Genomic DNA, 14,867 nt, shown 5'->3' on the forward strand with positions numbered 1-14,867 from the left:
CTGACATCCCAAATACTTGCCAAAGGCTAGGTCCAGGCGGATCAAATTCACGTACTCGGTAGTTCTTCCCTCGTGCAGCTCCCACCCCGAGTTTCCATGCCAGAAGCCGTCGGATCCTGGAGTTTCCCAGCCAGCCCCGCAGGCACCACACTTTAGGAGCAAGGTTAGGGCAGAGCCGCACACGGCGCAGCAGGGCCGGCTGGAGGGAATGCTCTCCAACGCGTGTGCAACCCAGTGTGCTTGGTGTCAGTGCAGGAGGGAGAGAAAGGGGTTGGTGGGCTGGAACAAGAGCAGTTAGAGCGAAGGTACTGAACCCATCGGGAAACGAGCGCAATGCCGGTGTTTCAAGAATCTGCTCAGCAACAAGCAGCCCCAAGGATATTAAACCATTGAACGACTGGAGGTTTATAGAAGCGAGAGAAGCCTAAGAAATAAAAGAATGCTAAATATCAGACACAATGGGAATACAGGCAACTATGGTGTTTAACCCGTTGCTCCGAGTCCAGGCTACGGCCTGACAGGTAAAACCCCACATTGTATTTTGAAGAACTGTTCCGTCACAGCAGACCAGTACTGCCCTCAGCTTGCCACGGAAAAACTCCTGCGCGTGGTAATCACAACCTGCTTCACCTGGGAACCCACTGCTTGGACCGGAGACTCTCACGTCAGTTCAAAGAGGCACCGGCCAGGCCCCATCGTGCTCCGAGGGCTGAGAAACCACTGCTAAAAAACAGCTTCGGCCCGGGAGTATAAAAGAAGCATCGAGAACTGCTCACAACGATGTCTGTTTATTTTCCTGTTTCCTGTACAACAGCCAAGCAGCTCATTTGAAGTAGGAAGAAGGCGATTTAAAAATACACCTGCCAACACCACTGGAGAGAAATCATTTGTTGTAATGCTTATCAGACCTCTGTTACCAACCAGCAAAATCTCCCCCATGACAGACTATAACACTTTAAACAATGATTCCTTTTTATTTTTTTTAATTTCAAAAACAATAAGATAAAAAGAAACATCTCCTACCATGTGTCAAATAACCCCAACATGCTAAAATAAAACATCTGAAACAGAACAGCAAAGTCATGCAGAAGCTTATTTAAATGCTGCCTCGTGTTAAGTTTCACCACCAGAATGTTTCTTTTAACATATGCTTAAATTTTAGAAACGTGCTACGAGAACCACAGCAGGTAGTTAGCAGACATCATGGGGAAACCAGCCTCAAAAAGCATCTTTCCCAAATACAGTGTTCATGTCAAAATGTACATCGTTTTCTGGAGCAAGGAACTTTGTAGTGCATTTGCATTTAATACATATTGTTGCAGTACAATGAGGTTTTAATATTTCTGATGGGGGGAAGGAGGGCAAAGAAGTGACTTCTGAACTGGGCATTTCAGTAACAGGTTCAAGATTTCCTCATACGCCTGTTTATAATCCTTGCATAGCTGAAGCCTTCCTTGGAGGAGAGGCACTGGGGGAGCTATGTGAGAACTACAGGCAGACGAGTTCTCTGCTAAAACTCTGCAAGCAGGACTCTCTGTGCAGGGGAAATATTGTTCCAGCACCTTTGCTAAACAGCCCCAAACCATTTCCTAACAGTCCTCACAGGTGATTCAAGGGTGGAATACTTCATATAGAATGTGGCAGAAAAGCTTTCACAGATGTTTCCCAAAGTAGACTCTCCGTCATTCTTCTGAGCATACTTTAAATCAAAATATCTTTAAACAAATCTCAACCATGTCATTTACTGTACAGACAAACAACAAAACTCAGAAAGCTACATCTCATCACTATACATTTTTTCAGAAGAGGACAGAATAGCGCAGTAGTTGCCAAAGTTAATTTTTTGAACTACTGGACATGGTTTTAAATACAGTGTTAGTACATACCATGCTACTCCCCAAAACCATCCACACTGGTCATACTTAAGCGTTACATAAATTACTGAATACAAAAAAAAAGTTCCCAATGCGTGTGTGTGTGTACTTGAAATAGATGAGGAGAATCCTTGCGCGGCATTTAGGTGCTTATTTCTCAGTAGAGAAAGCCCTCTTCATCAACGGTGGGGGTGCTTTTCCAACATCAAACATCATTTCCAGTGGAGGGTTATTGAGACAGCACCAGTCAGGTATGCGGCCTGTCTGGCTGTAATACTCTTTGGACACAGACCGGCTCCCAAGGATGTCCTGAAGTGCTCCAAAAATGGCTCCTACATTGTTGGGGAAAAAAAAAAAAAAGCTTTTATTTGGTGTACCGAACTTCTTTTCCTACTTCTCATCAAGAGTCTTAATTTTTTTTTAGCTTTGTCCAAAATAAACAAATAAAGGAATGAAAGGATCTAGTCACTTTCCGTTTTAGCAGCCCAGCTAGACTCAAATTGCTTCCAATAATGTCCCTTGAAAGTAAGTGAAAACAAGAAAAAATAGTTTCTGCTGAGAACAAAACTGGCCTGGTTGACCCCCTTCTTATGATAAGCCTTCTTCAAATTTTGATTTTAAGCACTTCAAACAAACCCTCATGTGTTTAAGATTTCCTCTCCCAAAAAAGGATGCAGCACAAGAAGTTCCCCCAAGCTGTGAGAAGATTTAGAGCACAGCAGCTGATTAGCACTGCCAGTGAAAGTAAGTGTCAGAGAACTTGGTGCATATAAGTCATTCCTGTTTGCTAATCCTAAAATGAGACTCAGAAAGTTTTAAAACTAAAATATGATAAACACATACCAAAAGTATATGGAAATAAAATTAAAATTAGTTCCTCATACATATCGGATGGTCTCAGCTTACTAGCCAGAAGTTTAGAGAAGCAGCAATTCTTTCCAATCTGAGAATCCTCCTGGAAAGAGTTGCTAGCAATGCAAAGCCCTTCTTGACCACCCTTTTTCCCTGTCCTGTCAGTAGTGCATCCAAACTCCACTGCACAGTTGAAGCACTTGTTATCGGCACCCTGGAGCAGCACAGGTGTCCTGGTTTCAGGTAGGACAGAGTTAATTTTCCTCCTAGTAGCTGGCAGGGTGCTATGTTTTGGATTAGGATGAGAAGAGCGCTGATAACATGCCGATGTTTTAATTGTTGTAGAGCAGTGCTTACACCAAGCCAAGGACTTTTCAGCTTCTCGCTCTGTCCTGCTAGCGAGCAGGCTGGGGGTGCAGCAGGAGCTGGGAGGGGACAGACCCAGGACAGCTGACCCAAACTGGCCAAAGGGGTATTCCATACCATCTGACGTCATGCTGAACAATATATAGGGGTGGCTAGCCGGGGTGGGGGGCCGGCTGCTCGGGGATAGGCTGGGCATCGGTCAACGGGTGGTGAGCAATTGCACTGAGCATCACTTATTTCGTACACATTATTACTATTAATACTATTATTATTATTATTGTTATTGTTGTTATTATTTTCCCTGTCTTAATAAACTGTCGTTATCTCAACTCCCAGGCTTCACTTTCCCGTTTCTCTCCCCCATCCCGGAGAGGGAGGGGGGAGGGTGAGCGAACGGCTGTGTGGTGTTTGGCTGCCAGCCGGGCTAAACCACAACAACAGGGCAGTAACCGCCCGCAGCCTCGCCGCAGCTAGCAGCTCCTTGATTTTCAAACGAGATTTTCAGGCACGCTGCAGGTCTCTGCTCTCCCCAATTTCTTCACTGGTGCCGCCCCATGGCAGTAGCCATGCACTGCACTCGAGTCAGCGCTGGTTCAAATTGCACGTCACCTGTTTAAAGCTCCCACAAACCTCGGTGCCATTCTGCCCTCCAAGTGTCCCCGAGGGAGCCGCAGTCTGCGAGATTTCTTCCAGGAGGGCAGAACAATTCCACAGAGCTCAGGTGCAACTTACGTTCAATACTTCATCTACATTTTACTGCTATTTATTTATTACAAATCCCAGCTGGGAAGTTTGTTTTTCCACTTTGTACCTGTGCTTAATCATTTTCGTTCTTACCTCCCAGCCACGCCACGCAGTTGGGTTTGGCAGGCGGAGTGTGAATTCTGAAGGTTTTAGTGGCGAGTGCTTCTTTGTATTTTGGTTTCTCTACCAGGTACCTGATTTCAGCCATGAGTCTGTGCAGGAATCCTGGCAACATGGCAGTGCCACCGATAACTACCAAGTTCTCCGCCAGCTGCTTCCTGGTGTCTATTGGACACTAAAGCAAAAGAGAATTAAAACAAACAAACAAAAAAACATTAAAAAAAACAACACTAACTGAAATTGCATGTATGAGCATTCAAAGGTCTCTTCGAAATTCAGCTAGTTTTCCTGTGCATTTCAATCGTTGTTTTCTATTACTTCTCTGAAAAATAATCTACATCTTTTTTTACCCAGACTTCCCAAGAAAACCAGGCTCAGGGACCTGCCCAGTTGAGGCTTGCATGAGCACGCCGTGAGTTGCTGTGAAGCCCCGTAGCTGAGACGGGCCAAGACAACAGAGGACAGAGGTATCAGTGACTAATTCCCCTGAGCTCTGGGAGATCTGCCAGAAGAGACACACAAAACCTCAACCAGTGCTCTCAGAGAGAAAACTGTTAAATATGAGCTTGACTTGTTTTAGCTTCATATGGGAGAAAGATGCTACAGAAACCTCCGTGGCAGAAAAGCCAGAGCATGCCTTTGGTATCAGATAATCTAACAAGAAGACATACGGGTACAAGAAAACCAAGCTTTGTCAGTTCTGCCCCTCAACAAGCAGACCTGTGGTACCCCTTTGAAAAAAAAAAATCTATTGCCAGAGCACTGTGCTCCTCTTGTCCAGCAGAAGTAACTGGACACTCTCTGATATTTGAAAATTTAACATTTGTCTTTGCTAGCCAAAGAATGATGCAAGGTAAAGGCCTGGAGGTAGAGGGGGGAGGGAACAGATCCAGGAACAGATCTTGTCAAGCATCAGGAGCTGTAACTGATTGTCATGCCATCTAAGTCTGTCACTCCCCAATAAAATATGTCTCAGCAAACTAATTTAAATAACATTAGTAACTACAGGAAGGAAGTGAACTTTACACCACATCATAATGAAAATTTCCATCTATTTTGGTTTTCTAATCATTTTTTTCTTAAACCTAGTAAGAAATGAAGTGTTTGTATATGCCGAGAAAACTTTCCATACTATTTCTACAATACCGCCTGTAATAGAGATGTCCAAATTAATTTTATTCTACCTCAGGTAAGTAAACAGTCTGCAGGATGCAGAAAGTCTAGCTGTGAGCAAAACACCTTTAAAATGACGAAATAGAATACCTATTACTTTGGTTCAAGCAGTGTAATTCTTATAACAACAAAAGTATTAGCTACTCCTTTGTATGTACGCATATATGTATGTACAGAGCTTCACCACCAAAATAAACGCAGCTAGATTCTCCCTTTTGCTGAGGAACACGCACAGTGTTGCTTCTTTTCTTGACTGAAAACTGTTCTAAATAAATTGCTGTATACCCAGGAGTACGAAAACAATCACAGAGCGGATGACGCACCGTGACTTGCTGCCCCACAGTAATTCATCATGTGGCAGAAGGCGAGGAGTCATGCTGTGCTGAGATTTTGAAACCAACTGTAACCTGCAGTCAGGGGGGCATCACTCTAAAAAGAGACGTTTCTAAGAGCAGGTTCCCTAACTCTGGAGACATGCAAGCAATTGTTTAGAAGACAAAGATACCTGAATGAGCGAATCTAAGATCAAAGTGGCAACAGATGTCTCTTCATTATCCTGTTCAAACAGTATTTCCACAACTGAGTCTCTGTTGAAAGGACAGGAAATGAGTGTTAATGAGAAGCAATGCTACACCATGAGCTAACAGCGGGGCTGGAAGTAACTACAGACTTCCTGCTGACAGCACGACATCACAGCTTCTTCTGTCACGCAGTGCGTGCACCAGGCAGTGCCAAAGGGGAGGCAACAGCTTCATTCACTCCACTTAAACCTGTCTCACCATCATGCATTCACACTCCATTTCTGCTTTCCCCCACCCCTCTGATCTGCTGGCTCGTCTTCAACTGTGAGCTATTTGGGGAAGCAGAAACCTCTTATTATAGGCTTTGCACTGTGCCTATCGCAAAGGCTTTATTTAAGAGACATAAAAAAAATGCAAGTGCTTCATTACAATTCAGTTTTATGAAAATTTATGTGCTCTCAGAGTTAAAAATACGTCCTCCTAAAGACAAACATTTCACTACAGTATTTCTCACCTGATGGGGCCAACTACATGGAGAATCTTTTCTCCGTCTAAAGGGTAGTCCACATCTGGAGGTGGCGGAGGACGCTAGAAATAAAAACACGAGCATTGTTTTAAAGGCCAAAACTGCTACGTCTACTTCAAAAGACCAGGATAAGTTTCATTCTCCACCCACCTCAGCACTGCCATCAATGTTGAACTTGGCTGCTTGGATCTTCAGTCCACGCTGGAGATCACTCACAAAACAAGTGCGAACTTCATAAAAGAAAAGGAAGGGACAGAAGAAAGACTGTCGGATCCTTTCATCAATAAAACAGACAATTTTGTTTAACTTAGAGAACACATTTTAGGCCCTGCTGGTAGAAAACAAAACAAAACAAAAAAGCAAACAAACAAAAAAAACACAACACAAGCCTCTACACTTCCATCTGAATTCAGATGTATGTAGATCATAAATTTAAATGAAAACGACACCAGAACTATGTGAGAACAGGCAAGATTTCTTTCTCAAACAAGCTACGTAAGATTTAAAGACAAAAGATGCTATTAATCATGTTTTTGGTTACCACAAGGTGGCAGAGGTTGAATTCCGCTGTCAAACACACCATTCCTGGTCTTGCACTATGGCTTCAAGTAAGACATTGTATTTTTTTTTTTCTTTTAAGCAATCACTGATCATGTAAATATTTTTCCTAATGCACCTCTTCAGCTTCGTAAGAAATCCAGAAGTTTTTTATTTTCCTCTAAGCAGCACTGACAGACCACAATTTTATTTGTATGCCTACTACGATTAATTTGTGCTATATTAAAATAATAATATAATGCATATAATAAGAATCTTCTTCATAATGGTTGTCACAAAGGAACAACCCTTCAATACACAAGCAATTCTAATTTCAACCCTAACACATTATATCTGATGCCAAGAGATTGCATCAAAACCAGAACCAATCAGGAAACTGTGTTCCATGTCCAGGAACTAGAAAAGGAGCTTCCACTTGACAAAGCACCAGCTCTATTTCAGTTATTTTGCATTTCACTGATGGATTTCTTCCTAATGTCGTCCAGAAGATAGATCCTAGTTACTATCTTCTGCAATTATATCTATCTTTATATCACATGAAACCACATGAAACATTACACAGGAGCCCATTTAAGTTCTGCCTAAAGAGATACCCTATTTTCTTTCTGGTGTAAATGTAGTCCTCAGCTCCTCCTGCCTACTTAATTAATGTATCAACATCTCTTTTATACACACTTGATTTTTTTTTTTTGCAAAGTTTATCCTGAGGCAAATGGACACCTTGTAGTTAATTTCTAAACAAAATCAGTTTAAAATATTCATATTGCATGATATTAAAATTACTTAAATGCTGCATTTACAAGCAAAATATTTCTATGATAGTAATTTTTGAAATTAGATCTGCTAACTTTCTACCATGTGCAGTACAGACTGTACACATTCATACACAAAGTGTTGGTAGTTAAAGAAAAATGCAACACCAAGTTAACCTGACCTGCTGATCATCGGATATATGCAATAGTGTAACATGTAACGCTCCTACTGCACTATTCTACCAAAATACGAGCTGTCTTGACAGCACAAAGGCTAAACCTGAATGAGAACTTCAACGTTGTTTTGTGTTTGCTTTCAGAGAGGGAGAACAAGGCAAGTTCTTCTGGTAGGTTAAGAAATACGATAAACAGAGAAGCCAAAATAAGTACCTGAATACAATGTTTTGCATGCTTGTTATGATCATTCTCTCCTCTACTGCACAATTTAATAAACTAGGGTTTCATAAAAAAGAAAGTTTTACCTTTTATATCTTCTACTATGTCTTCTGGAACTGAGCCTGCAGCAACAACAACAAAATCAGTTAGAGCAAAAACTTTTTAAGTAGAAAGAGAATTTAACAATCGAACTAACTTTGAGTTACATTTAGGACACTTCCATTTTGACAGCAGCTTTTAAAGATTTCTAAGTAGAAGAATATTACAGAAAGAAGTTAGCCTTCTCTCAAAAGAGACCGAAAAAATACTACTGACCTTTTATCTGGGCTTTCATTTAAACTTACTGTCATAAGTGGCTTACTTTTGAAGTAATATACTCATTTAATATGGAGAAAGAAATCATGAGAGAAAATCACGTAAGATATGATGAATACTACACACACATTTTTTATTCACTGTCAGTATTAATCCCCTTTCCCCAGTGCAAGTTCACAGCACTTACACCGCAGCAAACAGACCTTACCCATCACAGATGGAAGGCTTTGTCCTTTGGCTAACCCTGTATCAACTGTGCACTGTTCCAACAACTGATATTCCAGCTCCCTAGAACATTGCAAATTAAGTTAGGTAAAGGCAGCTATTAACTCAGGACAATTCTCTGTATTATGCTTAAGGGACAGTATTTACCCCCTTCAGACAGATTCTTTTAAATACAGGCTGAAGTAGATCGGGTTTCCACAACTTTTACTACATCAACAAAAGCCAGAAAGTGGTAACTTTCAAAATGGAATACTGGCATAGCAACAGTTACGATTTAAGTAATGTTCAGTAGGAATCTTTGGTCACTGATCAAAGGGTAACTTCCACAAATCACTTAACAGTAGCCTGGGATGTGTAAGGGTGAACTTACTTGTGGATAGCCTTTCCTCCCAACGGCAGAGAACCCCAGCAGCTCAGAATCGGAATTCCCTCATATATCTACATAAAGATCAGGAAACTCTCCTTTTTTGTCACGCGTTTTCAGACTGCTGGAACTGCTTTTTCTCCTCAACATTTTCTTACATTAGCCGCCTTTCTCCAAAACTAGTTACTAATATATACACAATGGAGTTATGAACCACCTAAGAATCCCATACCACCTTTCCCAAGCTTCAGTGGAACACGGACTTAACATGTCAGCTGTGAAGAGATTCCCCAAGTGATGATATCTTATAATTAAAAGCTGGATGGGCTGATCTGTTTCTATTGCTTTTTATCACACTTGAAAGCCTATAAAATAGCAGCTTGTCATGATAGCCTTACTGCTGACAATGTTCGTTCTGTATTATTAAAGGATACAGGCAGCACCAAGCTTTCTTTATATCCGCAGTCCAGCACCATGGCAGAATTGATCCCAAGTGTCAGGAGAGACATTAGATGACTCGGAGCAAACAATACAGAAGGTACCTTCGTGGAAACCAAGAGGGCAATTGACAGAAGAGGGGAAAATACAAACAACATAAAACACCTAAAGCAATGATGCTTTCCCTAAATGTTATATTAAAATCGAAATCCAAGCAATTGTGTCTTGAGATGTCAATTTTTAGTTTATTTTTTAAGGTAGGGTAGTAATTAATAAAATACAACAGGACAGTAAGATCTATATTCATCTAATTCATGGTACATACAGTTCGTGGTACATACGAGGCACTTCAGTAATATTTAATCTTGGAATAGACTCATAAGAAAAGTGTCAATTACAGAACTAATCTTAAGTCATAGTTCAGATTTCCTATTGTCATTTGAAAAGAAAGAAACAAACACGACTACTTGAAATGCTGCATAAAGATTTGAAGATGTGATTAAAGGCGACAGGAAAATCATGAAAGTGTGCCCTATAACATGCTGTGCACACAATCTCCCAGAAGAAGCGATTTATAATGCTTTTCCCAAAGCAACGTGGAAACTCAAGTCATAATTACATGAGAATGACTTTCTTCCCCTAGAATTCTGCAAAACAAATTTCCTAGACTGTGACTGTTCCTTTATTGAATACCATGCCTTGAAGCGTGAATTACAGAAGCAATTTCAATAAAGCCTGCATTAAAGGGCAACATTACTGGTACTTGGCCCAGAGACAAGTTATAATATTGACTGTGTATTAAAATGCCACTCTTATGCGTTGCACCAGATGGAAGTATTAGCCAGAGAGAATTAACCTCACTTCAGTATTAACTGGCTTCTTAACATGCTACAAAGCCTCTCCATCAAAATATGATTCTCCAAGTCATGAGTCACTTTAGACAACCAATTTTGCATGCAAGTGCTTTTTTGGGAGACGTTTTTTTCCCCCAGGAAGGGATTTGGGGTGGAGGGACTGGGACAAAAAACACACACAAATATTTCAGCAAATTCAAGTCAGAAAATGTATTTATCATAGGAAAGAATTATGCAGAATTTCAATTCAAGATCAGTTGTTAAATTGTGTTGTGGAATCATAGTGGAGTAGGACTGCAGACAAACTAGTTCCACTGCTTTTTATAGAAGAACTTCAACTTTTGTTCTATTTGAATTGAAAAAGTTACGGAACCACCTTCCAATACTTTTTACTTTAGAACTAACCAAGAGTTAGCTTCAGATTTTTCTTGACTCTATCAGAAAGACTGATTAAGCTGAGTAGATAATGAATTTCTGGTAAGCTCTCATTTCTAAATGAGTACAGCCAAAAGTTAGATCATGTGCTAGACAAAGATATTGACTCTGATAGAAGTCATGAGATTTGATGACAGAGCACTAAGAAGTGTTTAAATATAAATTCTGGCTTCCGGCAGTGCTCAATAGAAATTATTGGATCTGTCTGGAACAGGATGATGTGAGCTGTAGTTTCATACAAGCCAGAGAAACCTTTCAGATTCTTAATAGCTGCTGGTTTTTGCAGCCTTTAAGGTGCTTTAGTCTGATCTCCAAGCCCCACCTTCCCAAATGACCAGTAAGATTTTTTTCCAACTTCTTTATGTCTCTCTCATTCTTCTGGCATTACTTCCATGTCTGTCCACATACGGTAGTGATCATCAGTAAGATTTCTACTGTCAAGTGCTATGCTTACAGTAATTATGTGAAACACATACCTCAAAATGCTTGAAAAGGACTCTTGTGAGTGTGTCTCTGAAGTGTGAAGGGCAGAGGACAGATTCTATGATAACAACACGACGGTCTCTGGGATTCACCAGCAGATGTCTGAAAAAGGCAAGATGTGTAAAACAAAACTGGCAAGTTTATGCACATATTACAAGCCCTACCTTATTTTAATATTCCATTCTACCTGAAAATCCTAATCATTTGCATTTAGATAGCATTTTCCATGGCAGATCTCAGTCTTCTTCCCAAATTTAAAGTATAAAAAACAAATTCCTAATAGAAAGTTAGGAAATCAAGTTACAGAAAGCAAGTTAGAGAGCTCTCCGCCAGCAGCCTGTAGCTACAAACGTTATACATTTCTAAAGCAACATAAAGAAATGCAAAAATAGGCATGCACGGTAGTCATTAACGGCTTGTCCAGTGTCATACAGTATATCCATAAAAGAGAGGATACAAATGTCCTGATTTCAATTACAAATCAATGATAAAGGACACAAAAAAGTACCCAACACTGGAGATCTGAGGTACAGAAATTAAGTACTCATTTGCCCTGGGTCAAACGATGTTTTCTGCTGCATAAAAGTACAGACTGGAAATAAAGAGAAAATTACCAGCTCCAAGTTCATTACTCACTCATACTAAAAATACAACAAAAAGATGTATTAATCAGGCAAAAGTGTCCTATACGTTAAGATTCCTCCTTATAACCATGGTCATGTGGCAAGGAATTCTGCACTGATGCAGGATGAGCTTCAGCCCTGCCAAAATCAGTACAACTCCTCAGGTTCTCCTTCAGCTTCTCCATCGAGTCCTTTATGAGCTGCATAGTTAAAAGGCCAATTACAAAATATATTTTATTTCTAGAGAGAGACTGATGCTGCAGGCCACTAAGTCTTTGTAATAACACCTGAATCTCAGCACCACTGAATTTCTCCAGCAAGAATACAGCGAGGCAGCTACCTGCAGATCTTCTTTCTGTTTTCCTACTCAACTAGACAGAAGTCCCCAGTGACACTTGAAAACCTCTGGACGCACTCAGAAAAAAGCTGCAGAAGGCACGAATAATTAACATCCACGTATCCCTTACCTGAAATACAACATATGAATAAATTCCTTCAGATACGAGTATAGCTCTTCTGTATTGATATTATACTGGACTACTTTGATAGGCTGTAAAGAAAAGAAATATCCATCATCAGCATAAATATTAAACAGTGATAATATAAAAAGAAATGTATCTATCATGTATCTGAATATATATAACCTGATACATACAAAGAAATACTAACTTTTGCCTGTTTTGCTATATATACTTAACAATGTACCTCATAATTCACCCTATAACTAAACTCCAGAGTTTATTGATCCTAATTTTTCATACTGGTAACTTATCTCAACATTAGTTTTCCAAAGCTGCCTTTCTCTACTAAAAAAAGAGCACAGGCAAAGAAATGTCTCAATAAGTGTCCCCAAAATAAGATGGGTGAGCAATGAGTACCAACTAATACATGTTGGTATCACACTTACTTGTATCTAGTTACAATATTTAATAGCAGCTGTTATAATGAAAAATAGCTGATGATGAACAGAAGACGTATCTGAAAATTCCCCCTGAAAATTATAACATACTAAACATTGCAAAGCTAAAATAGTTTACCTTGGGGACATCAGGTTTCTTTATTTCACTAGGAATAATGCATCTTGGTCCTGTTTCTCCTGCAAAACCGCACCTAAAAGAAAACATGGAAAACTTTATCACTGGAAGTCACTATTAGCAGACAAGCCTGTGATTCAAAGAGTAATTAATTAGGAGTATTTCTGTAACTGCAAGGAGGTGTTTTACATACGACTTTTCTATCTAGTTATTTTGAATGAGAAACACTGTATATCTTTTTATTGACTCCCTCTCAGCTGCATTAAGTGAAATACGGTTTCTTCACTTCTGTAAGGACTGTAAAGCTCAACTCTGACGTGCCTCCTAATTTCCACTGAATACAACTTTCTGTTGACAACTCTCCACCTACAACCTTCCTTACTGCCTATTAAATTTCCAGAGAAATACCTTCCTATGCCCTCCATACCAGCCCAGTTTTCACTGAAGCTCTCAGTAAACACAGGCAGCACCAACTCATTATGTCCTCTTTAAATCCTCACTTTTTGTGATGTTTATTTAATCACAGGATGGTCTGGGTTGGAAGGGACCTTACAGCCCCCTGCCATGGGCAGGGACCCCTGCCCCCAGCCCAGGCTGCCCCCAGCCCCATCCAGCCTGGCCTTGGGGACTGCCAGGGATGGGGCAGCCACAGCTCCTCGGGGCAGCTGGCGCCAGGGCCTCACTGCCCTCTGAGGGAAGAACTATTGGAAGCCTATTTGGTTTTCATAAATAGATTACAACTTAAAATACATAAGCAAAATGCATTGAAGAAAGCAAATAAAAAAAACAAAAGAAATTACAGATTTGATTAAGTACAAATATCAGAAGAAAACAATGGTAGAAAACACTAGTAGAAAGCTCGAAACTGCTGGAATTCAAGTACTTTTAATACAAAAGGTCAACTAACAATTTATTCTGGTATTTGGCAACTGTAAACTCGTTTCTTCGGATCATTTCAGAAAAACTCTAAAGAAGTCCCAGTGTGTACACGTGGTTGTTTACCTGTCATCCTAATAACTTCTAAACTTTCTGTTAATTTTGGTCATACTTAGAAAAGGACAGGTAACTCAGAGGTAATGAAATTACCACCACTTCTGTAAGAACACAGGTTGGAAACAGACCCTAAAAGCATGCTATTCAAGAGAAACACTTTTGTATGAGAGCACGGGATAGAAGTATAAAAGCATCCCAAATTTGGGAAAAGCTGGTGATCACTGACACAACAAACCCACAGGAGGCCACTCGTGGAGTTACTTGTCTCCATCTGGGCTGGGTTTTATTAAATCCTTTCCACAACCAGTGACTTCCAGGTAACAAAGCCAGGCTGCTGGTATGTAATTATACAGTCACTTCAAAAAAAAGCAAGCACAACAAAACACAAAACCAGATTTGGGCAAGAAACCCTGCTCCTACAAGTGTGCCTCATCAGGGGGGCAGAGACAGCACCAGGGTTTTGAGCAGGTAAATGCCCCAAAAGAACACAGACAGGGGACTAGTAAGAGATGGTTTTGTTGCAATCTAATGTTTGTTTGTTTGTCTGTCTGTTTTTCCTTTGTGCAAGGCTACTGAAACCTCAGGGGCACTTGCAGCCTATTCTAGCCCAGGACATGGGGGGACGTGGCTCTGCGACACCCATGTGAGACGTCGCTTTTTTATTTTTTTCAACCCAAAACACGAGATCGGAAAGCAAGGCTCTGGTCAGCTTTACACAAAGCAAATCGCCATAGAAAAGAGGCGGGGGGGGGAAAAAAAAAAAAAAAAAAAGCAAACACCACCACCAAACTCATTATTTACTAATTATTTCTCCCGACAGCAGACACCGGAAGCAACCCCCCGGCGCCAGGTCCGCCCCGCGGTCGCGACACGGACTCCCCGGCGAGTCGCGACAGAAGTGGGGACGGGGACACGCCGACACACGCCACTCACTTGGTGAAGGCCTCGCCCAGGTCTATCACCACGGCGGTCTTCTCCCCGCCGCTGCCCAGCCCCTCGTAGAGCGGCATCGCGGCCTCCCCTCGCCTCCCACGGCCTCACAATGGCGGAGCCGCCTTCCTTCCTGCCTGCCTGCCTCCCTGCCTCCTTCCTTCCTTCCTGCCTCCTTCCCTCCTCCTCCTCCTCCCCGCCGCTCCGCCCCGCAGCCCTGCCCGGTGGGCCCTGGGCTGTCAGCCCCGGGAAGAGGAGGCTGAGGGGAGGGCTCATGGCGGCCTGCGGCCC

General features: G+C 41.3%; 1 protein-coding gene across 1 annotated transcript; it reads right to left on the bottom strand.

Annotated features, from left to right (window-relative positions):
- Positions 1-772: 772 nt before the first annotated feature.
- Positions 773-14,867, bottom strand: ACTR10 (actin related protein 10). The gene is made up of 13 exons (XM_035551085.2): positions 14,580-14,867; positions 12,657-12,729; positions 12,087-12,169; positions 10,990-11,098; positions 9,221-9,328; positions 8,793-8,860; positions 8,406-8,485; positions 7,969-8,004; positions 6,327-6,406; positions 6,165-6,238; positions 5,635-5,716; positions 3,930-4,131; positions 773-2,206 (listed from the first exon to the last, which is right to left on the bottom strand). Exons 1-13 carry the CDS (start codon positions 14,654-14,656, stop codon positions 2,025-2,027), a joined length of 1,254 nt encoding a protein of 417 aa, XP_035406978.1. The 5' UTR covers positions 14,657-14,867; the 3' UTR covers positions 773-2,024.

The sequence above is a fragment of the Cygnus atratus genome, chromosome 5 (genome assembly GCF_013377495.2).
Source record: "Cygnus atratus isolate AKBS03 ecotype Queensland, Australia chromosome 5, CAtr_DNAZoo_HiC_assembly, whole genome shotgun sequence".
Lineage (NCBI taxonomy): Eukaryota > Metazoa > Chordata > Aves > Anseriformes > Anatidae > Cygnus > Cygnus atratus.

Coding starts and splice junctions, on each gene's coding strand:
- ACTR10 (XM_035551085.2), bottom strand. CDS start 14,656: ATGCCGCTCTACGAGGGGCTGGGCAGCGGCGGGGAGAAGACCGCCGTG. Junction 8,861..9,220: donor AAGAAAGCTTGGTGCTGCCT/GTATCCTTTAAT, acceptor ATCTTTATGTAG/ATATATGAGGGAATTCCGAT. Junction 8,005..8,405: donor AAGCCTTCCATCTGTGATGG/GTAAGGTCTGTT, acceptor TTGTTGCTGCAG/GCTCAGTTCCAGAAGACATA.